The sequence below is a fragment of the Ceratotherium simum genome, chromosome 33, assembly GCF_057802395.1.
Source record: "Ceratotherium simum simum isolate JZ-2026a chromosome 33, ASM5780239v1, whole genome shotgun sequence".
NCBI classification, from domain to species: Eukaryota; Metazoa; Chordata; class Mammalia; order Perissodactyla; family Rhinocerotidae; genus Ceratotherium; species Ceratotherium simum.
The window spans coordinates 13,229,064-13,255,392 of NC_141932.1; the positions used below are offsets into that span (position 1 = coordinate 13,229,064).

The 26,329-nt window shown below is 50.1% G+C and overlaps 1 protein-coding gene across 2 annotated transcripts; it reads right to left on the bottom strand.

Moving 5' to 3' along the window:
* Nucleotides 1-171: 171 nt before the first annotated feature.
* Nucleotides 172-17,521, bottom strand: SULT2B1 (sulfotransferase family 2B member 1). 2 transcript variants are annotated; one of them, XM_087421431.1, is made up of 7 exons: nt 17,292-17,521; nt 13,403-13,542; nt 7,879-8,087; nt 5,679-5,805; nt 5,029-5,123; nt 1,930-2,110; nt 172-363 (listed from the first exon to the last, which is right to left on the bottom strand). In XM_087421431.1, the coding sequence occupies exons 1-7, from the start codon at nt 17,339-17,341 to the stop codon at nt 188-190; spliced, it is 978 nt and encodes a 325-aa protein (XP_087277557.1). In that variant the 5' UTR covers nt 17,342-17,521; the 3' UTR covers nt 172-187. The 2 variants fall into 2 exon arrangements, with proteins under 2 accessions (XP_087277557.1, XP_004440281.2); XM_004440224.3 differs by lacking the exon at nt 17,292-17,521 and having other exon boundaries at nt 13,403-13,568.
* Nucleotides 17,522-26,329: the final 8,808 nt, after the last annotated feature.

Here is a 26,329-nt window from a genome sequence, read left to right on the forward strand (position 1 = left end):
CCACGTGGGGAAGAGGACCTCACCCTCCCGAGGCCCTGGGTGCTCGGTGCGGGGTCCCCACTCCAGCCTCCGCGGTCCCCCGCGGCGCCTCGCCCGCCCTCGCGCGCCCCCTGCCGCCCGCCCGCGGCACGCCCCCTCCACCGCGCATCGAGGAGCCGGGGCAGGAGCGCTACGTTTATTTTCAGGGTCACGGGTGGGGGGGCTCGGAGGCCTGGGCTGGGCTGGGGCTGGGGTCCGGGCTGGGGTCCTCGGGGGCGGCGTCCCAGGGGAAGGTCGGGAGCCCCCGCATCTGCTCGCGGTAGACGCGGTCGAAGGCTTCGCTCTGCGCCACCGTGAAGTGGTTCTTCCAGTCCCCGCAGACCCCTGGGGGGGGGGGGAGGGGACGGCCGAGGTGAGGAGCATCCGGAGCACCGACCCCCGCCCCCAACATCCAGCACCCCCTTTCCCACCTCCGGGCCTTCGCCCACGGTGTTCCCTTGGCCAGAGGCATCGTACTTCTCCCGTGCCTCCCCATCTCCATTTTGCCCCTTTGCCTCCTATGATGGCTGAGGCTCACACCGGCCACCAGTCACCTGGCCAGACCCCGGGGCACCATTCTTGGCCCCTCCCTCCCTCCCTCCCTCCGCTCCCCTCTGCCCTGCTCATCGCTCCAGGAAACCTCTCGCCTTCCTCCGCTTTACCCACTTAAATCTGTCTGCCCAGAACCTCCGCCTCCCCACCTGGCATTCCTGCACACCTTTCACAGCCTGCGTGTCACCTCCTCTGCCACCTGTCCCTAACCTCCCTGGTAGAACAGGGGTTCCTCGCTCCAGTGCTCTCCACTGCCCCACGGACCTCCATTATCTCATTTGGGAATAAACGAAGAGTTGCACTGTTAACCCCCCAGCACCAGAGCAGGCAGGGGGCTGGAACTCTTCTAGTTTCACGTGGCCCAGGCCAGGGCTGGCATCCTTCAGAGCCTCAGGTTTCTTGCTTCCTCAGGGCACCACCCCTCACCGGGAATCCTGGGGCCCATGTCATTTGAATCATAGTATTTTGAATTTTAGCAAATGCACGTACCACAAATTACATGACACGCCTAGTGAGGTCTGTGGGGGCTGCCTGTGGTAGGCTGAATAATGACCCCCCCCCCCAAGAAGTCCACGTCCTAATCCTTGGAACCTACGAATATGTGAGCTTACAGGGCAAAAGGGACTTTGCAGATGTGATTAACTTAAAGCTCTGGAGATGGGGAGAGGCTCCTGGATTATCCAAGTGGACCCAATTTAATCACAAGGGTCCTTAGAAGAGGAGGCAGGAGAGTCAGAGTCAGTGATTAGAAGGTGCTACGCTGCTGGCTTTGAAGCTGGGGGAAGGGGCCACAAGCCAAGGGATGCAGGGGGGTCTGGAAACGGAAAAAGCAGGGAACGGATTATCCCCTGGAGCCTCCAGAAGGAGCACGGTCCTTCTGACACTTTGATTTTAGCCCAATGGGACTGATCTTGGACTTCTGATCTCCAGAACTGTAAGAGAATCAGTGTGTGTTGTTTTAAGCCACAAAATTTGTGGTATTTTGTTACAGCAGGAAGAGGAAACTACTACACTCTCACCTTCACCCCGTAATCCAACACTTGAATATTTCTGGGTGAACATAACACTAAAAAGGATTCATGAAGATTCTAAATAGCCTCATAGGTTCGGAGCTGGCTATGGCAGTGTGCCTGGGCGTTTTGTCCCCGTTTGGAGCCCTCTGGGTGGAGTAAGCCTGGCATGGCGGGCACCTGCTGTGTGGGGTTAATCCAGGGTCCTCAGTGACCCTATGAAGGCAGTTCTGTTCGGAGCCCCCCCATGTACAGCTGGGGAAACAGGCCCAGAGAGGTTAAGTAACTCGCTGGAGCCACACAGCCAGGCAGTGGCCTGGTGGGGCTTGGAACCCCAGAGGCCCCACACCTTTCCGGAGGAAGGCACCCTGGCGCTGGTCCAGCACGGTGGGGGGCAGCAGCGTGTAGTTAGACATGGCGTTGGCCTTCATGGCCCCGAAGGTCGAGTGCGCCACGACGGAGCCCAGCGCCTCCTCGCCCAGCGGCCGGCCCAGGAACTGGCAGATGCGCTGCACGGAGCGGCGGAGATCCTGGGGGCGGGGGAGAGGGGTCAGGGGGGCCGGGTGGAGGGAGGGGACCCGGGGCGAGGAAGGAACACCAGACCCAGAGTTTGGATATCCGAGTCCCAACCCAGACCTGTCTGGGTGACTCTGCCTCTCTGCCTCAGTTTCCCCACTTCCAAAAGGAGGGGTTGGGCTATGGTGTCTGAGGGATTTTTGGAGGATTCTGTGGGTGGAAAGGAAGGGGTGGGGCTGGGTTAGAGGTCACAGCAGGGGGCAGAGGTCAGTCCAGCACCTTATGCAGAATCACCCTCTTTCAGGTCAGAAACAGGTGTCAGACGGTCTATGCCCCAAACCTGCTCCTCCCCCAGGTCCCTGTCCCAGAACAGCCTGTCATTCACCCAGTCACAGGGCCAGACTCCCAGCCCAGCCTCACCCCTCCTTCTCCCCCTCCCCCTCTGCTCGTCAGCCATCAGCCCTGTCTGTCCCTCCTACCCTCAACTCTTTCTGCCAGGTCCCCTCCTCGGTGTCCCCATAGCCTGGTCAGGCCTCATCATCTCCCTACAGACCTTAGCCCCAGCATCCTCCCCAGCCTCCCTGCCTCCAGTCCCCACACCTAGAGCTCACCCTGCTCCTCCCCTGCTCCCAGGCCTCCTGTGGCTCCCCAGTGCCCCAGGGCAAGAGTCCCAGCCCCCAGGCCCAGCTTTCAAGAACAGGTGTGGTCTGGTCTCACCTCCCGGCTGCCTCCCCCATCCTCTCCTTCTGGGACTCACGGTTTCCTGCACATTCCTCCCTGCAGGCCTTGGCATGGGGCTGCCAGGAACGCCCTGGCAAACTTCGCCATCCAGGGGCAGCTCAATTGTCACCTCCCTCATGACAATGACGGTTCAAGTCACTGTGGATTGAGTGCCTAGTGTGTACCAAGCTCTGGTTCAAGCCCCTCGTGTATATTTGTGCACATCCTGCCAGTAGCCTTGCAGAGAGGTATCATTACCCCAATCGGTAAACAGGGGCCCAGAGAGGGTAAGACACTTGTCCAGGGTCACACAGCCAGGGAGGAGCTCAGATTTGGGTCACCAAAGCCACAGTCCTCCCCTGTATCTCACCGCCTTCCCTGCACAGTCAGCCTTCTGGTCGGCTCCACTAGCTCCACGTTCCCGATTTTCCAGGTCATTCCTGGTTTCGTAACCCTCCATCCCTTTATCCTCTTGAACCACCGATGTGTCCCAGAAATTCTAACATGTTGGCACTTCCTCACACCCAGGGGCAGCCCAGAAGCTCTGTCAGGCTGCATGGCCCAGTTTTTGGTTTGGAGAATAAAGCTCGATGGAAAAGGGAGGGGGAGGGGGGAATGCCAAAATCTTTTCTGGATCTTTCCATCAAAAGAGATTTCCCAGGGTGGAAAAAGAACTCACGGGGTCTGCAACAAAGAGCTGTGTGCCTCAGGCAAGTTATCAACCCTCTCTAGGTTGTCAACTCCCAGTTTCCTTCTCTGTAAAACGGGGGTCTTAACAATATTGGGGCGAACCATATAAAATCGCCATTTTTTGCATATGGAAACTGATAGAATGTTGGCAATTTCTTGTGATTCCATCGAATATGGACCTCACCTGTCTGTACTTTGTGAAGATTAACTGAGATCATCCGGGAGCAGCATTTGGTCCATGGCATTGGTCAGCCCTCAGGAGACATTTGCTATTATTATTATATTGCTATTGTTGTATGGCCCTCACTCAGAACCTAATAATTCCTAGTCTACACACTATACTAATGCGCTGTCAGATGGTTAGAATACGCCAGTGCCGGGCCCTGGGGTCCTCACAACCACCCCGTGAGGTGGCATTTTTCACCCATTTTAAAGATGAGACCTCTGAGGCTCTGAGAGAAATTTTAGGAGGATTTTAACTGCTTTGTGGACACAAAAGTCCGGGCTCTTTCTGCTACAAAAAGTACCACAGAAAGGAGAATACGAAAGAGAAACGAAATGCCCACACAGGAAGGGAATGTCTGGGGCCATTGGTGAAGGGGCACGTGTTGGGGCCTCCCAGGTTCCCAGCCTCTCGGAACAGATCTTTGTGAAGAACCTAGAATGGTCGGGTACGTCTGCTGTGGATGGTTCCTTCTAGAAGCCCAGCATCCTCTTTGCAGCCGGGCAAAGCTGTAGGCATTCTGCATGGCCCCTTCTTCCAGGGAGTCCTCCCTGATTGCCCCAGCCAGAAGGCATCTCTCTCCCAGGTGCCTGCCCCAGGGACGTTTGATGGGGTCCAGACAGGATCCCAGTCTAACCCCAAAGGCTGTCTCCTTCCACCGCTTCCCTCTGCCTTTGGGGTCACAACCATCATCGAAGTTCACTTCCCATGTGCCACAGTTTCAAATGATTTAATTTATCCTATCACCTCCCCTGCTTGGAGCCCACCTGTGGCTCCCACCTACTCAGAGAAAAGCCCGAGTCCTCACTGTGGCCCCCCATTTCCTATCCTTGTTCCCACTCACTCGGCTGCAGCCACACTGGCATCTTTGCTCTCCTTGGAACATGTCAAGCACGCTCTCACCTCAGGGCCTTTGCACAGTCTATTCCCTCTGCCCAGGACCCTATTCCCCTAGATATCTCCAAGGCTCCCTCTTCTCCATTAGCTCTTTGCTTCTGTGTTACCTTCTCCTGGAGGCCTCCCCTGACCATCCTACTTAAAATCGCGCCCACACACACTCCTTAGCCTCCTCTCCTGCCTGTCTTTCCTCCTTAGCTCTTCTCACCAGCTGCCATCTATTTTATTTATTTGTCCTAGTCCGTCTCCCGCTCACGGGCTCAGGGATGCTGTTCTGTTCACCTCTGTGTCTCCGGTACCCAGTGTGCTGGGCAGCAGAGCAGGCCCTACGGGAAGGGAAGGCGGGCGAGTGTGAGGAGGGGAGTGGCGGGGAGGCTCTGGGCCAAGGTGTGGGGGACTCACCTGCTGCAGCTCCTCGTATGTGATAAACAGGAAGTTCTCTTTCCCCTGCATCCGAATCCAGCCCTTAATGTGGTCGAACCAGGAGCCGAACTGCACTGTGGGTGGGTGGGTGGGGTGGGGGTGGGGAGGCAGGTGGGGTGAGGGCCGGGCAGAAGGGCCACACCCACTGGGGCTCAGAGGGGCCCACTAGCCCCACACAGCCTCCAGGCTGGCCCCTCAGAGCTGGACCCCCCCAAGCCCCCCACATCAGGCACGCTGTGTCCCTCTGCCTCCCTGTCTCTCTCTGTCTCTGTCCCTGTCTCTGTCTCTCTCCCTCTCTCTTTGTTTCTCTCTTTCTCAGTCTCTCTGCATCTGTGTCTGTCCGTCTCTCTCTGTTTCCGTTTCTCTGTCTCTTGCTTACTCTGTGTCTCTCTCTCTGTTTCTTTCTCCCCTTTTCTGTATCTCTCATTGTCTTTCAGTTTCTCTCTTGGTCTCTCTGTCTCTCCCTCTCTGTCTATCACTCTGTTTCTCCTGGTCTCCTCTCTGTGTCCATCGCTCTTCATAACGCCCTGTGTCTCTGCCTCTGCCTCTCCTTCTTATCCCTCCTCCGTCCCTCTTCTCATCTGGGTCCACTAGGGGCTCCCTCCACCTCACCTTGCCCCGGTCCTCACCTTCGCCTTTGAGGAAGTTCTGCAGGAACTGGTCAGGCGTGCCGGGGTCCTTCAGTTGCACGGCGATCTTGGAGTAATGATAGAGGGAGACCACCACGTCCCGGGGGTTCCGGGCCATGTAGATCACCTGTGCGTGGATGTTGGGGAGATGGGAGAAGGGGTCAGACGCGGGCGAGACCCCAGCCCCTGAGGCTGTGTGCCTTCGAGCCCTGTCTCTTCTGACCCTGCAGTAGGAAGGACTCAGGGTAGACTTGTCAGGGGACTTCCCAGCTACTGGTAACTCAGATCAGTTCACCTCATCCCAGAGATGGGGAGAGCTTCCTCCGACCACATTCTAGAAGGAGAGAGGGACTGTTTGTGGGCCAGGTGGAGGGACAGTTGGGCTTCAGGGAATAAAGAGTGGATGACGAAGGCATGGGGTTCAGGATGGGGGAGATCAGGGTGAGAGGTGTTGACCAAGAGAGAAGAGAAGCTGCTCTGTCTTCCTATTCCCACAGCCGAGGCCGCAGCCTCATCCTTTTCTGCCTGGACCCTCGCCCCAGCCTCCTCCTCAGCCTTCCAGCCTCCACACAGGCCCAAAGGGGTCTTTCCACACCCAGAGCTGAGTCTGCCCTCCTTGGCTCTCCAGTGCCCCAGGATAGATTCTTCGCTCTCTCTCTCTCTCTCTGTATATATATCTATATATACACACATTGTGAATATATGTGTCCAGCCCTCTCTTGTCGAGTCCGGATTCGTTTATCCCACTGCCCACTGGCCACCTCCACCTGGGCGTCGATGGGCCACAGGGAGCTCCCCATCTCCCCCCCAAACCTCTCCTCCCGTCCTCCCCATCTCAGTCCACAGCAGCTCCATCCTCCCGGCTCCTCAAGCCAAACACCCGGGAGTCACCCTGGACCCGTCTGTGTCTCTCTCATACCCACATCCAATCTGTCAGCAAATCCTCCTGGTTCCACCTTTGAAATACACCCCAAACCCAGCCCTTTTTCTTCACCTCCATGGCCACCACTCTGCTCACCTCCATCATCACCTCCCACCTGGACTAGCAGTCGCCTGCTCACCAGCGTCTCTGCCTCTGCCCTCGCCCCCACAATCTGTTCCCCACCTCGCCACCAGAGGGCGCCTGTGAACACCTAAGTTGGCTCACGTCCCTCCTCCGCTCAGAACCCTCCCCTGGCTGCTGTCTCTCTCAGAGAATAGAGTCCCCACCACAGCCCACGCATCTCTGCACATTTTGGCCTCTGTTACTTCCCTGATCTCATCTCCACTCCTCTCCGCCTCGCTTACTTGGATCCAGCCACAAAGGCCTCTATGCTGGTCCTCAGGCATGCCACACCCACCCCAGGGCCTTTGCACCTGCTCTTCCCTCTGCCTGGAATGTTCTTCCCCAGACACCACACAGCTCCTTCCCTCACCTCCCAGCTCTTTACTCACCTTCTCACCAGGGCCTCCCTTGGTCTCCCTATTTATCATTGCAACCCCCACCCCTAACTCTACCCCCACCCCTAACTCTACCTCCACCCTCTCCTCCCTTTTTTTTTTTTTGTGAGGACGATCAGCCCTGAGCTAACATCCATGCTAATCCTCCTCTTTTTGCTGAGGAAGACCAGCTCTGAGCTAACGTCTATTGCCAATCCTCCTCCTTTTTTCCCCCAAAGCCCCAGTAGATAGTTGTATGTCATAGTTGCACATCCTTCTAGTTGCTGTATGTGGGACGTGGCCTCAGCATGGCCGGAGAATCGGTGCATCGGTGCGCGCCCGGGATCCGAACCCGGGCCGCCAGCAGCGGAGCGCGCACTTAACCGCTAAGCCCCGGGGCTGGCCCTTCCTCCACTTTATATGGGACGCCGCCACAGCATGGCCTGACAAGCCGGTGCGTCGGTGTGTGCCCGGGATCCGAACCGGTGAACCCCGGGCCGCCGCAGCAGAGTGCATGCACTTAACCGCTTGCGCCACCAGGTGGGCCCCCTCTCCTCCTTCTGAATTTATCACCTTGGCCATATTAGATATTTCCCTTACTCGTTCCATCTATTCTCTGCCTGTTCCCCTTAGGATGTGGGCTCCCAGGGCAGGCACGTCTGTGTATTTATTCACCACTGCTCTAGATCAGGGCCAAGCAAATAGCGGGTGTTCAAGAAATATGTGCTGAATTAATCCGTCAGTTATGCTCCTCCCCCCAGACCCCTCCCTCCCCCTGCACCTTGGCTTTGGAGTTGAAGAAGGCCTTGGTGAAGAGCTGGATGGGGAGGTGGGAGCTCATGAGGCGGGGGTTGGGCTGGTCCGGGAGGCTGAAGGCACCCATGATGATCTCGCACCAGGGCGCCCGCTCCCAGATGGGCACCGAGTGGACCCAGGAGGTATCCCCGTCCTTTAGGATTAAGCTGAGGATCTCGATCATCCAGGTCGTGCCTGTCAGGAGAAATTGGGCATTAATCGGAGGTGGGGAGGGGCAGAGAGGGGGATATAGTCGGATTTATAATGGCTGCATTTATTGCACAATTTGCCGCACATCTTTTTTTTTTTTTTTTTGGTGAGGAGATCAGCCCTGAGCTAACGTCTGCCAATCCTCCTCTTTTTTTTTTTTGCTGAGGAAGACTGGCCCTGGGCTAACATCTGTGCCCATCTTCCTCCACTTTATATGGGACGCCGCCACAGCATGGCTTGACAAGCAGTGCGTTGGTGCGCACCTGGGATCCGAACCTGCAAACCCAGGGCTGCCGCAGCGGAGGGTGCACACTTAACCGCTTGTGCCACCGGGCAGGCCCTGCCACACATCTTATTGCACGGATGCCTCACAACCCTCGGAGAAGGTGGGGTTGGCTATCTTTATATTCAGAGCAGGAAACGGAGACTCAAACGAAACAGAGTCGCTGGCCAAGGTGGCGGAGCTGGGAAGTGGCGCATGGCAGAGCCTGGCTAGCTGTCCACTCAACCCCATTTCCTTTTCCTCCCGGGAATGTGACGGGGCTACATTTTTCTGGCCTCCCCTGCGGCTACATGTGGGGCCATGTGACTGGATTCCGGCCAAGTGCAGGTGGCAGCGATGTGCCGCCGTTTCCAGGCCTGGCCCATAAACACCTCCCACGTGTCCCCACTCTCTCTCCCCTCTCTGCTGGCTGCATCAGAGATGCCAGTGGAAACTGGGGCTCCGGGGGATGGCAGAGCCATGAGATGGAAGGAGCCAGATGCCCGAGACTGCCAGGATTTCCCCCCACTCCCTCCATCCGTCCTGCAGCAACGGCAGTTTACAGGAATAAGAAATGAACTTCTACTGGGTTCAGCTTCTGAGATTCTGAGGCTTGCGTATTAGGGCAGAAGCTCTCCATTGACACATAGAGGAAGCTGGAGTTGAATCCAGGAGTCTGGAGTTAAAATCTCAGCTCTCGGGGCCTGGTCCTGTGGCCGAGTGGTTAAAGTTCCCCGTGCTCCGCTTCCGTGGCCCGGGTTCGCGAGTTCGGATCCCGGGCGTGCACCTGCTCCACTCATCAGCTATGCTGTGGCGGCGTCCCGCATACAAAATAGAGGAAGATGGGCACAGATGTTAGCTCAGGGCTAAGCTTCCTCATCAAAAAAAAAAAAAAAAAAAGAAAAAGAAAAATCTCGGCTCTTTTCACTGCCCCTTCTTGGGAGTAACCCCTTGATTTCTGTGGGGAGCCACAAACGTCATGTAGGAGGAAGGGACCTCATCAACGACCCAGTTCATAGGTCCGGATTCCGGGAGACTCCAGGCAAGTCAGATGAGAAAAAATAATAACGTTAACAATCACCTATTATTAGTATATATATTGTCTTGGACTCTAACAACCACCCTGTGCCATTTCTCAATGCATTGCCTCTCTGCTCCAAATCCACTCTCCGTTGCCCCGTTTGGGGATGTTGGAGGTGGACCCTGTAAACGTTTCTCATTTGCCAGCTCGCGCAATGTTGAGCTCCGTCAGTAGAGGGCGCTGGAGGAACCAGTGGGAGGGTCGGGTGTCTCTTTAGGGTTCTCTCACGCGCTCCTCCCTGCCTGCTCTCGTGATGGACAGCGGTCAGCAGTGCAATGGACACCAATGACACTTACTCCCCCCACCCCCAGCCCGACCCCCCAGCAAATTTCCTTGGGTGCTCTGCTTCAGCCCTAGAGGGAATAGCTACTCTTTCTGTATCCATTGGGTTTCTCTTTGCCCCTTGGTAGCTTAATCCCCTGGTACTAGTTAATAATTCTTTTTTTGTGGGTGTGTGGTAAAATATACATCACATAGAATTTACCATCTTAGCCATTTTTCAGTGCACCGTTCAGTGGCATCAACTACATTCATATTGTTGTGCAACCATCACCACCATCCATCTTCAAAACCGTTTCTAGCAAAGCTTGCTGTTCGGGAAACAGATTTCTACAACATGGATGGAGGGGATTTTGGCTCTATCCATCAAAACCGCAAATGCACAGACCCTTTGACTAAGCAATCCTATATCTAGGAATTTATTCTACAGATAAATGCATACATGTGCAAACAATATATGGGTGAGATGCGGCATTGTGTATAAAGTTTATATTGTGTATAAAGGCAAAAGATTGGAAACTAGTGAATACTAATTAGTAAGGAACTGGTTAAACACGAATTCTTGTATATCCAATGTTATGGAATACTACAGAACTGTAAAAAAACGAAACAAAACAAGGAAGCGCTTTGTTTATAGTTCTAAAATGGGATGATGTCAAAATATAAGGAAAAAGAAAGCAAAAACATAAACAAAACCAAGAAGTGGAATGGTGTGTATAGCGTGTCAACTTTTGTGGGGGAAAAGCTAAAAAAAAAATGTACATTTCTGCTTGCGTATGCAAATTCTGGAAGGATACACAGGGACTATTGGTGACTGTGGGAGCAGAGGGAGACCTTTCTGGGTAAACCTTTTGTACCTCTTGAATTTTTAACTATGAATGCATTACTTTTTAAGAGAGATGTTACTACATTTTAAATTTGAAAAAGAAGCTAGACTAACTGGACATCCAAACGCAAAGAACCTTGATCTATGCCTCATACCAGATATAAAAGTTATCTTAAAATGGATCATAGATTTAAGTGTAAAATCTAAAACTATAAAACTTCTAGAAGAAAATATAAAGGACATCTTTACGACCTGGGGTGAGGCAAAGATTTCTTAGACGTGACATCAAAAGTCCGACCCATGAAAGTACAAATTGACAAATTAGATTTCACCAAAATGTATAAGTTTTGCTCTGAGAGGATGCTGAAAAGAGAATGAAAAGACGAGTCACAGACTGGGAGAACATATTTGCAAAAGGCAGATCCAATAAAGGATGTGTACTCAGATTATATAAAGAATGCTCAAAACTCAATAATAAGAAAACAAACAACCCAGTTAAAAAGGGCAAAAAAGATTTGGACAGACGCATTACCAAGAAGATACGTGATGGCTAATCAGCACATGAGAAGAGGCTTAACATCGTTAGCCGTTAGGGAGATGCAAAGTCAAACCACAGTGGATACTCATAGGCATCTGTTAGGGTGGCTTTACAAAAACCTGACAATACCAAGTGCTGACAAGGAAGCAGATCTGGAACCCATCTATGTTGCTGGTGGGAATGCAAGATGGTAATGCAGTTTGCATTGCTCATAAAGTTAAGCATACATACTTCCCATAGACTCAGCAATCCCACTTTTAAGTATTTACCCGAGATAAATGAAAAGATATTCCCATGCATAGACTTGTATGCAAAGCTTCAGAGCATCTGTACTCATACTCACCCCGAACTGGAAACAACCCAAATGTCCTTCATCGGATGAATGGATAAACCAACAGTGGTCCATCCGTACAAGGGAAGACTCTTCAGGGCTTAAAAATACAATGACTTGGATGAATCTAAAGTACATTGTCCTGAGTGAGAAAAGTCAGCCTCAAAAGCTATGTGTGGAATGATTCCATTCATGTGACATTCTGGAAAAGGCAAAACTATAGGGGAAGCAAATCCATGGTTGCCAGGGACTAGGGGTGAGAGAGGAGCTGACTACAAAAGGATGTGTAAGGATATTTTTGAGGGTGATGGAACTGTTCTATATCTTGATCGTAGTGGTGGTTATATGACTGTGTATTTCTGTCAACACTCAAAGAACTCAGAGAAGTGAAAACATGTCCACACACAGACGTGTTTGCTAATGTTCCTAGAAGTAGTATTCATAATAGATGAAGAGTGGAAACAACCCAAATGTTTATCAACTGATAAATGAATAAGCAAAATATACTACACTCACATTGTGGAATATTATTCGGCCACAGAAAGGAATGAAGCGCTGACACAAGCTACAACATGGATGAACCTCGAAAACATCACGCTGAATGAAAGAAGCCAGTCACAAAAGGCCATGAATTGTATGATTCCATTTATAAGAAACGTCCAGAACAGGCAAATCCACAGAGTCAGAAAAGAGATTAATGGTTGCCGGAGGCTTGGGGACCAGGATCTGAGGATTGGAGGATGATGGTTAATGGGTGTGGGGTTTCTTGTTGGAGTGATGAAAATGTTCTAAAATTGATTGTGGTGATGGTTGCACAAGTCTGTGAACATACTACAGCCATTGAATTGTACACTCTAAAATGGGTGAATTGTATGGCATGTGAGCTATATCTTGAAACTGTTACCAAAAAAACCTCATACAACCCTATGCTGAAAAGGGTAATGTAATATTTTGAAATATTACAAAAAAAGAAAAGTCAACCCCATCATTTTAGAGAAGGAAAAGCTGAAATTGATCCCTTCTTTCACTAAAACCTCCCCGAGGGACTTTCAGTAAAGTCACCAAAAATCCTCACCTTGGCTCCCAAGGGAGGCTTCCTCGGGCCGTGTCCCCTCAGCCTCTCCCATAGCTCCCTCCACCACAGCCTCAGTGACCTTCTCTTGCTCCCACAAACTCAGTGAATCTCCTCCCACCTCAGGGCCTTTGCACGTGCTGTCCCTCTGTCTAGGACACCCTTTCCTACTCAAACTTCTCTGCAGCTTTCAGGTCTCAGCACGAACATCTTCTCAGGAAGCCTGTCCTCATCCCCCAGACCCTCTTGTGACGTATACTCAATGCTCTCTGCACCTTTCTTTGGGGGGACCCACCCCAACCCTAATTATATAGTAATATAGGCGATTGCATGTTTAAATAAAGCCTGTCTCTGCCAACAAATTGACAGATGTCTCTCTTGTTCACAGCTGTGTCTCCACACATGGCAGACGATTAGTAGGCAGCATTTTAATGTCAGAATGGAGAAAATTAAGATCACCTCTCCTTCCTTTCATTGTTTCTTTCTTCCTTCCCTCCCTCCCTCCTTCCTTCCTTCCTTCTCTCCCTCTCTCCTTCCTTCCGTCCTTCCACAAATATTTATTAAATACTTATTATGTGCCAGGCACTTCTTTAGGCTCAAAAACACAGCAGTGATCGAGACAAACTAAAATATCTGCCCTCATGGGGCTCCTGTTCTAGTGGGGAATGCAGAGACTAAATCCATGAGAATGTAATACAGTGGCTGGTAGTGATGCATGAAGAAAAGTATGCGGTTAGTTAAGGGGCTAGAGAGGGACAGGATGGGGACGCTATTCCTCCAGGGAGGTCAGGGGAGGCCTCCCCGGGGCCGGGAGAGCCGCCGCTCTTCCCTCCCATTCTCCCCAGTGTGCCCTTCTCGTCCTCTGTCCCCGGCCCCCTCTCCCGGCGCCCCTCCCCCAGCCCGGCGGGTACCTGACTTGGGGTAGGTGACGATGAAGATGTCGTCGTCCTGCACGTCGGCGTTCTCCGCGATGCTGAGGCTCTCGGGTGAGTAGATGCCCACAGGGAAGGGGAGGCCCTTGTACCTGAAGTATTCGCCTGACAAATTCTGGCTGTGGGAGGGCGAGGGAGACACCATGAGGACCGCGGAGGAGGCGAGGACAGAGGTCACCCAGGGGAGGGTGGGGGGCCAGGGGCCTGCATTTGAGCGTCCTCCAAGGTCCCAGGAGCCTGCACGGGGTCCAGCTTTAGAGCTTTGACACGAGGTGGAAGAAAGTGGTGAGGAACCTCAGGGCAGGAGGGAGGGCCAGCGAGGAGATGGGCAGGGGCACCCCACTTGCTAGTGGAGCACTGGCAAGGAACTTTCTGTGAGCCTCATTTCCTCATCTGCAGAGTGGGGATGGTTACAGAACCCCACAACGATCCTATGAGGTGACAATGATTATTATCTCCACTTTATGGATGAAGAAAGCGAGGCACAGAGAGGTTGAGTGACTTGCCCAAAGCCACACAGCTGGTGGAGCACTTCACATCTGCAAAGTGGGGCTAAACCACTTTCCATACGTTTACTCTTTGCCCACCTCTTGAGGAAGATGCTAAGTCACCACCCCATTTTACAAACGAGGAAACAGGCCAGAGTCAGGTGCCATGCCCACTCCCACACGGCCACAGAGCAGCAGAGCCCACCTGTGAAACCCAGACATGAGGTCACCATGAAGCTAAAACAGTCTAAACTCCTCACTCGAGCTTCTTTTCCAAAACCCCTGTAATGTGTTCACGTAGCCAAACATGGAAGTAAAATTTTCCAAAGTGAGATGTTTTAAGAGCAATCCGTTTAATCCGCTGTCTTTCTGTCGCCGCCTCCCCTGGGGTCACCTGTCCGGGGCGCGGGAGAGGGATGGGTATCTTGGGGACCTGGCTAAGGTGAAGTCGAGATGGGGATGCGTTTCATCGGGCTTTCATGGGAAAGCTACTTTCCATCTGTGGCCCTTTATAGTACCCTTAGGACAAGAGATGTAAAAATGCTTCAAATAGAGTCTGGCTCATAGTCTGCATTGGTAAATCTGAGCTAAAATTATTGTTATTATACCCAGTAGTAGAGGCCACACTGGGCATTGTGTGAGCCCAGAGGAGGGGCGTCTTAGCACCGCGTTTGGCGCACAGTAGGCCTTCAGCAAGTTGCAATGACTTAATGTTGTGATGTCATCAGCCACCCCATTGGTTGAACGTGCTGTGGGATTAGTGATGTCACTGGTTGCCAGGCAGATTTAGCTCAGTAGGCGGGAGCTGTGAGGTCATCAGTTACCAGGCAGATTAGCGGCTAAGCGCCTGGGCCTTGGCTCCGCCTTCGTGGGTCACGCGTGCTCTCTCTGTGGCCTGGGAAGCGGATCGCACGGAGCCTCAGTTTCCTCATCTGTCACATGAGGATAACAGCAATCTCTCCCTCAGGATTTTAATCCTACCTGAGGCTTAAAAGGGATAATATATGTTAAGCGCTTGGCTCCTGACGGATGCTCAGGGCACGGAGGCTCCCTTTAGCGTTCAGCATTATTTCTGTCTTCGGTCTCACCAGCAGCTCCTTGAAGGAGAAATCTCCTCCCCAGCTTACAGGAGAGGAAAACGGAGTCGCCAGCGAGGAGAAGCTCCTGCGCCCTTCAGGAGCCCCTGAAATAGTCCCTGAATGCATGAATGAATAAATATGAGGGTACCCCCCCCCCCCGGTCTCCCTCAGCACCTACAATCTCCAAATCGCGGGTCCAAGCCCCATCCTAGGAAGCCAAGGTGGAATCCACAGTGTGGGGACATCGTTGGTTCTCAACTGGTATTTGACTGACTGAATGAATGAATGTGTGAACGAACGAATGGATGTGCAAATGAATGAATGAATGTGTGAACGAATGAATGAAGTGGTTTATCAGGGACAAAAACGAAAGAAAGCCCAAGATCACTTGTTATGTCCTTTTACCCGCCTCAGTGGTTCTCAGCCCCGGGCACTTGGGAATCGCCTGTAGGGACTTTATAAAGGATCCCCAAACCCGGAATCCCCCCTGGGGCCTTTAGAGTCTCCCAAAGCCTGGCCTCATTCCAGGCCGACAGTGTCCAAGCCTTACCACCGCACCCTCAGAGCCTAGAACAACTGGTTGCTCAATAAATAATGAGCATCAATACTTAATAAGTAATCGAGGCATGAATGGGGTAGAGCTGGGATCTCCCTGCACGTTACAATACGACAGATGAGAAAATGGAGGTTCAGAGAGGGAAAGCAATTTGGCCAAGGCCACACAGCAAGTACCAAGCAGAGTGGGATTTGCACCTCAGCCTGTAGACAGTCTCTGTCCCAGTCCCTCCTTCCCCATGCACCCCACACTCCAGCCAAAGCCCCCAAATGCACCGAGTATTATTCCTACCTCCGGGCCTTTGTATCTGCTGTTCCTCTTGCCAGGAATGCCATTCCCCTGCCCTTCTCTGTGCTTGAGCGTGGAGGTCGAGGAGGCCCCCCTGCACCCGGATTCCCTCTTGGCTGAACGTCACTGTGTGTCCCAAAGCAGATGCTGTGTGCCTCCTCTCCCCACATTGTACCTCAAATCTGGCCCCGGGGTGAACTTTCCTCTCCCTGGGTCACAAGCCCGTTTTGTTCCCACGCCATGTCCGGTGCCCGGCCCGCAGCGATCGCTCGATTGGAGCGGAGGAATGAAGATGACCACTGAGCTGGATCAGAAGCCTGCAGCAGGACGGACAGCTGGCGGAGCTATGGCCAACATGACGGAGAATTGGCCGAGGACCTGCTTAGCCTGCTAGAAGGTGCCTGGCCTGGCCTGGCCTGAGACCCCAGGCCATGTGACTCTAAGAATGTCCCAGCACATCGACCGTCCTGCCTCCCACCCCCACAGTCCACAGGGCCCTGGCCCTCCCCGTCTGTCCCCACCGCCCTGGTCCAGCTCAGGTCTCCTGCTCAGCCCCGTGGACCCTCAGCACAGCCTCCTTCCTGATCTCCTGGCCTCCAGTGTCTCCCTCCTGTCCATCCTCCAAATAGCTGCAGCCCCTCAGCCCGAAACTCAAGGTCCTACAAAGCCTGGGCCTGCCCGCTCCTCTGGCCTCGTCAGACCTCCAGGATCGTGGCTGACTTCCCTCTGGTCCCAGCAGGGGAGGAGGGGCAGGGGAGCCACCCTTATGGAAATTCTATGTCAAAGACACGCATTATCACAGACTTCTCCCAGAACCCCATGAAGTGGGTATGGAGAGCGCCACTTCACGTCAGAAGAAATGGAGGCCCAGAGAGGTTAATATATGTCTCCAAGGTCACACAGCAGTCTTCATAGGAGGTCTCGGTAAACAACTGTCAATGAGCCTTCACCCCTCCCTCTACCACTAGGACACAATTTGTCTGTGTCATTCAGTGTTTTATCCCCAGCGCCTGGCACACGACAGGTGTGCACTAAACAAACATGTCCCCAGTTCAGATCCCCTGGTAGTGGGGGCTCAGTCACCACCTACAGAGGCAGCCTGGCCCACGCAGAGGGGAAGGAAGATGGGCTGAAGTCGGACAGACTTTGATTTGGACCCAGGCTCTGCTACCAACTAGCTGTGTGACCTTGAATACATGGCTTAACCTCTCTGTGCCTCAGTTTCCTCAGCTGGAGAAGGAGGCTAGGAAGGCCTCCTTTGAGGGAACTTGGAAAGGATTAGAGCTGCCTGGACTATTGCAGTCGCCTCCTTACTGATCTCCCTGTTCCCACCCCTGCCCCCGCCCGTCCGTCTCCCCACACGGCAGCCAGAGAGATCTGGTTGGAACCTGAGTCACTTCCTGTCCCTCCTCTGCTCAGAATCCTCCCGTATCACACAAAAAAAGCAAAGTCCTCACAGTAGCGGGAAGGACCTCAGAGGTCTGCTGTGATCCATCTCTGCCTTCATTTCAGCTCTCTTCCTTCTTTATCAGCTCTGGCCGCACTGGTGTGCTTGCTGTCCCTCCAGCACGGCGGGCCGAGTCCTGCCTCAGGACCTTGGCACTGGTCGTTCTCTGTCTTCCTTTCAGGCCTGTGATTGGCCCCCTCACCTCCTGCAGGTCTGAGGCCTCCCCTGACACCCTGTCCACAAGTGAACCCACCCACCCCACAGCCTGCTTTGTTTTCCTGTCCTACTTGTCACCTTTTGAGTCTCTCTATGCTTTGCATGTTATGTTGACTATTGCCTTTCTTCTCCGCTTGCGTGTGAGCTCCGTGAGCCGAGGGATTTTTATTTTTTTTTTCAGTCTGTCTTGACTGCCGATGTATCCAGAACACCAGCACACGCAAAGGCGGCCTCAGTCAATATTTGTTGGAGAAAGAAAAATCGCGCTGACGGCGCTCCCTGGCACTGCATTCCCCACTACATTGTGTGTATGCCTTAATTCACTTATTTCCGCAAGGGCCCTGGGAGGCGGGGGGTAGTGCTACCCCCGTGTTACAAAGGAGGAAATGCAGGCACAGAGAGGCGAAGGCACTTGGCTAATGTCACACAGCTGCAGAGGACAGAGCTGAGCTTTGAACCCAGGCTGTGTGGCCCCACAGTTTTTGCCCCTAACCACCCAGGGCCATGGGGTGGGACCTCCCGGCCCCTTCATGTGGTTCTCCCTGGGTGTGCTCATTCTGTGCAGGGGTGTGGGGGAAGGGAGTAGTCAGGAAGACACAGACTTGACCGCAGGCAACTCACATAACCTCTCTGAGTCTTAGTCTCCACCTCCATCCTCTTGGTGACATGGATATTTAACTCCCAGGGGAATCTTATTATTATTATATCGTACTATTTTATATATTGTCTATTAAGGTACCTCCACAAAATAGCTTAATATAAGCGCAGATTTTAAAGCAGAGTCTCTCCCCTCCTGGGGGTTCACTCAAGAGAAAGGAAAACTTATGTTCGCCCCAACATCTGTGCTCTGTGTTTACAGCCGCGTTATCCATAATTGCCAAAGACGAGGAACAATCCAAGTGTCCTCCTGCGGGGCGAGCGGATAAACAGTGGTACCTGCATCCCGTGCGATGCTACAAGCCACTGATGCTGACAACCATGCAGATTGTCTCCAGGTACCCAGGAAAACAGGTAGAAAAAGGGTTACTGAGGATTTGGCTAACAACTAGCAGAAACGGTCAGATGTTTTTCAGACAAGGCTCCAGAAAAACAGGAAGAACCCAACCGCAGAGATCGCTCACAAGACAGCGTCTCGACTCCTGCTATAATCAGCTCTCACTGCGCTCAGGTGCTCTGCCCTCATTAGCTTCTTAAATCCTCCTCCTCCTCCGGGAGGGGCCGAGCGGCCAGTGTTAGATCCTACTACGCATGCGCCTGAAAAGACCGTGGCTGGGAGGCGGGAAACCCCGATCTCCTGCCTTTTCCTTAACTGAATATGCGTGAACTGCACGCTGATCTAACCATAAAAGGACCCCTCACGCCCTGTTGGGGGAGACACTGCTCTGGGAGATATCCCCCGTGTTCCCCATTGCTTGTGCAAGCAATAAACCTTTCTTCACCCACTCTGCCCTGGTTGTGCTTTTCTCCTCCGCACTCACCAAGAGGCGAACCCATTGAGTTCAGGTACAGGATGAGTCTCAAAGAGTCTCAGTCTTCAGCTGAGTGAAAGAAACCAGACAAAGGAAGTCACAAGGTATACACTTCCATTCGTATGACTGTGGTGGGCTGAAGAATGGCCCCCAAAGATGTCCACGTCCTAACTGTCCTAATCCCCGGACCTGTGAATATGTTACGTTGGTGGTAAAAGGGATTTTACAGCTGTGATTATGTTAAGAATTTAGAGGGCCGGCCCTGTGGCATGGTGGTTAAGTTCGAGCGCTCAGCCTTGGCAGTCCGGGGTTCAAAGGTTCAGATCCCGGGCACGGACTGAGGCACCACTTGTCAGGCCATGCTGTGGCAATGTCCCATATAAAAGTGGAGGAGGATGGGCATGGATGTTAGCCCAGGGCCAGTCTTCCTCAGCAAAAAGAGGAGGATTGGCAACGTACGTTAGCTCAGGGCTAAGCTTCGTTGCAAAAAAAAAATAATAATAATAATTTTGAGATGGAGAGATTATCCGGGTGGGCCCTAAATGTCATCAAAGGGTCTTTATAAGGGGCAGGCAGGAGGGTCAGAGAAAGTGTAACAACAGAAGCAGAGGTCAGAAAGGGGAGAGACTGGAAGATGCTACGCCACCAGCTTTGAAGATGGAGGAAGGGGCCACGATGAGCCAAGGAATGCAGGCGGCTTCTAGAAGCTGGAAAAGGCACGGAAAGGAATGGATTCTGCCCGAGAGCCTCCAGGAGGAACGCAGCCTTGCTGACTCTTTGATTTTAGCCCAATGACATTGATTTCAAACTTTTGACCTCCAGAAGTGTATGAGCATAAATTTATATTGCTTTAAGCCACTCAGTTTATGGTCATTTGTTGCAGCAGCAACAGGAAACTAATACGACATTTTTGAAAAGACAAAACCATATGGACAGAGAATAGATCCGTAGTTGTGGGGGTGGAGGTGGGGGGGTGGGAAGAGAGGGCAGTTAGGGATGGGGGAGGGTGTGGCTACAAAAAGATGACAGAACAGTTCTGTATCCTGGTTGTGGTGATGGTTACACAAATCTATACATGTGTTAAAATTCATAAAACTATACACTCCCACAAAAAAATCAATTTTATCGTATGATTTTTTTAAAAAAAAGAGCCTTGTGGGTTGATCTCCATAATATATAAAGAACTCACACAATTGAACAACAAAAAAACAAACAACCCGATCAAAAAATGGGCAGAGGAAATGAACAGACACTTCTCCAAAGAAGATATACAGATGGCCAATAGGCACATGAAAAGATGTTCAACATCATTAATCATCAGGGAAATGCAAATCAAAACCACACTAAGATACCACCTCACGCCCGTTAGAATGGCTATAATCACCAAGACAAAAAACAACAAGTGTTGGAGAGGATGCGGAGAAACAGGAACCCTCACACACAGCTGGTGGGAATGCAAACTGGTGCAGCCTCTATGGAAAACGGTATGGAGATTCCTCAAAGACTTAAAAATAGAGATGCCCTATGACCCAGCCATCTCGTTACTGGGAATCTATCCAATGAACCTGAAATCAATAATCCAAAGAGGCTTATGCAGCCCTATGTTCACTGCAGCATTATTCACTATAGCCAAGAAGTGGAAGCAACCTAAGTGTCCCTCGACTGACGATTGGATTAAGAAGATGTGGTATATATATACAATGGAATACTACTCAGCCATAAAAAAAGACAAAATCATCCCATTTGCAACAACATGGATCAGCCTGGAGCGTATTATGTTAAGTGAAATAAGCCAGCAAGAGAAAGGCAAACACTGTATGATCTCACTCATGTGGAATATAAACCAACACATGGACAGAGAAAACTGTACTGTGGTTACCAGGGGCAGTGGGGGTGGGGGGTGGGGGGTGGGCACAAGGGGTGAAGGGAGTCATATATATGGTGATGGACAAACAAAAATGCACAACCCAAAATTTCACAATGTTAAAAACCATTAAAACATCAATTAAAAAAAAAAAAAAGAGCCTTGTTCACGTAAATGCTTAATGCCCATCAGCCGTTATTATAACAAAACCTCCGGCGGGCCAGTGTCCCTCTTGGATACTCAGGGATGTGCAGAGAAGCAACTCCCGCCTACCTCACAGGCCTGCCTTGGATTTGCTCTGTGACCTGAGGCCATTCACAAGCCCTCTCTGGTATCATTAAAAGAATAAGCAGTGTGTGTGTGGGGGGATCACGGGACGGGACATGGGACTTTTTCCAGGGACCTCTCAGTCTGATGTTCAAAGAGAGCTCCCCATTCCTGAGAGCTTTAGGCCTTTTTGCCTGAGATGGAGCAAATTTATTAATTCACCCCACAAATATTTCTTGAGCACCCACTATATGGCAGGCGCTGGGGGATACAGGAGTGAGTGCAACTGACAAGAAACCCGATTGCAGTTTACGTTTGAATGAACCATAAAGTTAACACATGATGTTTTAAGTGTAGTATACTGGATGGTGATGGACTAAAATGAAGCAGAGGGGGATGGGGGTATCTGGGTGGGGATTGCAATTTTAGATGGATGGAGTCAGGGGAGGGCCCTCTGAGGAGGTGATATTGAGCAGACCTGAAGGAGGCGAGGGAAGGAGCCGTGTGTGGGTACCAGAGGGAACAGCATGAGCAAAAGGGGTGAGAGTGTAGGCTGCTGGGAGGCTGCGGTCTGTGTGGGGCTGGAAGAGGCGCCCCCTCCTGTGAGCGGCCCCACCATTCCAGGACCCCAATGTGGCTGCAGGCTGTCCTGCTGACTCACAGCAGGCGCCCGTGGTCAACTGGACTTTCTCCGGGGAGTGTTGCCAAGAAGCCCAGAGCCTGAGCTGGGTTCAACGCGCCTCAGCCGCAGAACACACTGTGCAGTGTCCAGCCGTCCCGCCTGCCTGGGCTGTTCTCCGGACAGAAGCACCCTCCCTCACCTCCTGAAATTCCGCATGGAGCCCATCTCTGGGCACCTCCACCTCAGCGGAATGACTCATGCCTTGGCCAGACTGCAGAGAAACAGACTCTTTCCCTCGCCAGCTCTCAGCGGGAGCGTGATGAGGGCAACCTCTTTGGGAGATGGCTTGGCAGTATTGACATTATACAGACCACCTCGCAGGGGACACCCCCTCCATGCCATCATTACCCATCTCAGCTACCTGTTTGCCTCTTTCACAGCTCTTTTAATACTTAGTAATATTTTCTTTGTCTATTGACCTCTTCTTTAAGTCAATCTTCCCCACTAGTAGGGAAGCTAAGAGGAAGCAGAAATTCTCCCTCTACGATGTCCCAGCGTCTGCCACGCAGGCGCGACTCCATTATTATTTGTTGGATGCACAAATGAACGCGACTCCCAGAGATTTACGGAATAGATAGGTGCCCATGAGGAAGCCCCTGAGGAAATATATACCAGGATGTTAATTGCAACATAGTTGATAAGAGGAACCTGAACAACCCGGAATTGGATAAATTAAATCATAACTGGATAAATAAACTAGGGCCCTGCCAACACTGGAATCCAGTCATTGAAGAGGAGGTGTTTATGTCTCAATAGGAGTTTAGGCTACACGTATATTTCTCAAAACTGGCGCACTTTAGATCTGTGCAGCATACTGTGCATAAACTGCATCTACTAAAAGAAAAACTCATAAACGAATATTGAAATCTATTTAATGATATGCAGCCTGGAATGTTTAGGGTGAAATGTTCTGATGTCTGCAATTTACTTTGAAATGCATCACGAAAAAGATTGATGAGTGGGTAGAAGAATGCACAGACATTCGAGACAAATATAATAAAATTTGAGCGGTGGTGGGTAGAAGAGTGTTCACTGGATAATTCTTCCAACTGTGGAAATAAATAAAATAAATCTTAGCTAAATTGGAGTCGGGAAGGCCTGTAGGGGGAGCTCTCAGGCCCTATCACACATCGCCAATTACACCAAACAGGAAGAGACAGATGCTTGCCTCTTGGACAAGAAATAAAACTGCTTTACTACTGAAGGAAGATTTCTCTCCCCACCTGGCAACAGCCCAGCCAATGAGAAATGCTGCAGCTCAGCCAATGAGAAACGCCACAGCTCAGCCAATGAGAAATGCTGCAGCTCAGCCAATGAGAAACACCACAGCTCAGCCAATGAGAAACACTGCATCTCAGCCAATAAGAAATGCTGTAGCTCAGCCAATGAGAAACACCACAGCTCAGCCAATGAGAAATGCTGCAGCTCAGACAATGAGAAATGCTGCAGCTCAGCCAATGAGAAATGCTGCAGCTCAGCCAATGAGAAGCCATTGCTGTGCAGAACTGTTACTTTCCCCCAATGGACTTGTTTAGAACAGCCCCTCCCTACTTCCCCTTTTTCTCTATAAAAGCAGCTCCATTCCTTTATTTTCTGGATTTGCCTGTGGTTTGCCATAGCATGCACGTCCCAAATTGCAATTCTTTTTGGCTATTCCCAAATAAACTCATTTTGAGTATAAAATAACAGGCGAATTTGCTTTTTAAGTTGACATATATGGTGTCAGAAAAGTGGGATCCAAAGGAGACAACCCTAGAGAGATGGCGGCCCACAGAATTGAGCCAGGTACCCACACCGAGCCCCTTGTGCTCATTGCTTGTGTGAGTTGGTGAGTCTTCTCTTGGATTTTGAGCTCCACTCCCTTTGTGTTCTGAGCTCTCAGACTTTATTTGGTATCAGGAGAAGCTTGGTCCTGTCAGGGGAGGGACTTTGTCGTCTCAGTCAAGGCTCTGTCCTTGAGTTCAAGGCATCATCCTTGGAGACTACTTGGTTGTTTTCCGAAGGTAGCATAGCTCCTTTCAGGGATTGGGCTTGCTGAAAATCCAGGTTTCTTTTGTTTTGTTTTGTTTCCCAGATTCCTTTTGGAATCAGGGCTGGGAATCCAGAAACTTTTCTTTTGTTTTTAGATTCCTTTGGGGATCAGGACTAGGACTTGAGCAACTTTCATGGGTTTTCAGAGGAAATCTCAGAAATGGGATTCCTGTCATCTAAATGTTCTGAGGGAAACTCTCCTTCAGGGATCCTGGCTGGGTTTATGTTTAAGAACTGTGGGCCTCCTACACGTGCATTTTTAACTAAGTGGGCCAAACAGACCAAAAGCAGTCCAGAATTGCAATGGCCATATTGGGAAACTTTCAGTCTCCCCAAACTAGCTTTACTTAACACCAAATTGGAAGACTGAGCCTCTAAAATTAAGCAAAATGAATGGCATGTCTATTTTTGTTGGTACCTGGAGGCCTCTGGATATGCACAAAGCTCTAAAATTACCACTCTACAAGGTGCCTTGTCTAAATTAGCAGAAACAATGAAAGAACTGAAGGAGAACAAAATGGACTCTGAAGCCTCATGTTCCCCTCCCCCTTCTTCTTCGTCTCAAGTGCCATCTTCTTTGTCTTCCCAGAACCTTTGTCTCAGACTCCGCCCTGGCATCCTTCTTGTGTCCAGGCTCTGCCCCTGATACCATCTTCCTCATTTCCCCTCTTCGAAAACCTGCTCCCTTTGAAATCAGACCTTCTGAAAGTTCAAATGCTAAGCCCTTAATTACTATTTCTAAGTTAAATGGAGCAAATAAACTAGAAGGAAAAATTTAAATAACAATTACCCTAGACTTTTGATAATAGATCAAATGACTCCAAAAACAGCTCTAAAAGGATCTTTACAACGTGCAAATAAAAATCTTTGGTAAAAGACTTTGGGCACCTGAACAAGTAACCTTAACTTAGTCCATCTGCCAGAGATACAGTTTGGATCCAACTATTCTTTAGAGTTTTGTACCTGAGACACGGTTTTAAAATGAAAGCTATGAGATCTCTGTTTATGTCTGTCTCTGTGTCTATGTATGTATGTTATAGAGATGTGATATTTTTCTACCTCTGGATGGTTTCGCTAGAATTGACTTGTGAAAAGCTCTATTTAGTTGGCTTGAAATTAAGTGCTTATAAATTAAGTATTCCTAAATCTCAGAAATATAATAGAAACTAACTTAAATGCTTTTCAGGTTCATGTGATCTAGGATATCTTAGTAAATAAAAGCTAGCTTAAGGTCGTTGGCATAAATAAAAAACTTTCACATCAGAGTTGTTAACATTGGGTATAATGCAAATGTGTAACTTTTCTCTCTGCCTAGGTTTACTAGTCAAGTAGGCTCTTGCTGTCTCTGTTACCAAATTTGTCAGAATGAAAGTAACTTAAGATGATCGTTGGCTATTTAACGTCTAATCCAAGCATGATTGTTAAAAGCAAGTAATTAAAATAAATGTAAGTAAGATCAAAGTTTATGCTAAGTAAAACTAAATGGATAGTCATTGAATCCCTAAATCATTTTCCAAACGAGATAAAATACTAAAACGTTAATTACTGAACACAAATTTATCTGCTTTTGGCTTCCTATCACGGAGAAACTAAAGATATTTGAGTCTACTAGTGAACATGTTTTATGCCATGCTCAGCAATTTTCTGTGAAAAAAACGCACATGTTTCTAGAAATTTATAAAAGGTCTTTTAAGTTGTGGCTTTGTTTAAGCCACAAAATGCTAATACAGTCCACAGTTGCTTACTTCATAGTTTTACCAGGAACGGGGGATTCTAAGGGTTAAGAATTCTAATATGTGTAACTAAAGCTACTAGAAATAAAAAAAGGAAACATCTCTGTATGCAAAGAAAGTAGGATGTGTATTTCAGTAAAGGAAGATATATGGAATGGAAATGCATTTTGTTAAGGGAAAAGAAAATGATTTTGTCCTGAAGAGAGGCTATTGTTTTATCAAAATAATTTCCTGTGTTTTTTCTATCAGCTCTTTAATTACCTAAGAAAACTGAGCCTTCTTAATATTGAAGGAGTTAAGTTTTGCTTACAACTATGTAACCTTTTGTATTTGCCTTTGAAACCTGTTATTGTTACTTTTGGTCAAATAGATACTCAAGTATTATTTTATATTGATCTGTGATCCTGTTTGATCAAGTGTCCAAACCTTTTGATATTTTTGACAAGCCTTTCAAAATATTCAAATTCTACATGAAGTCTTTTCGACCTGAATGTAACTTTGGATTTTCTAGAGGGCACCTGGGACATCTCAAAAAATTTATTCCCTTTCCTTAGAAAAAACAGAGACATTACATTAATTAGGTTTATTTGGTATGTCAAATTACATCAGAAGCATGGTTGAATAAGCTAATAATAAACCTTTTTAGGTTATATGATATGGGTAAATGTTACTAAAAAGTTTTCTAGAGATTGTATAAAATTCCTAAACATCTGATATGTAAATATAATGTTATTACCTGTAATTCTAGTTACTATCTAAAAGGTATGTCACAAAAATACCCAAATT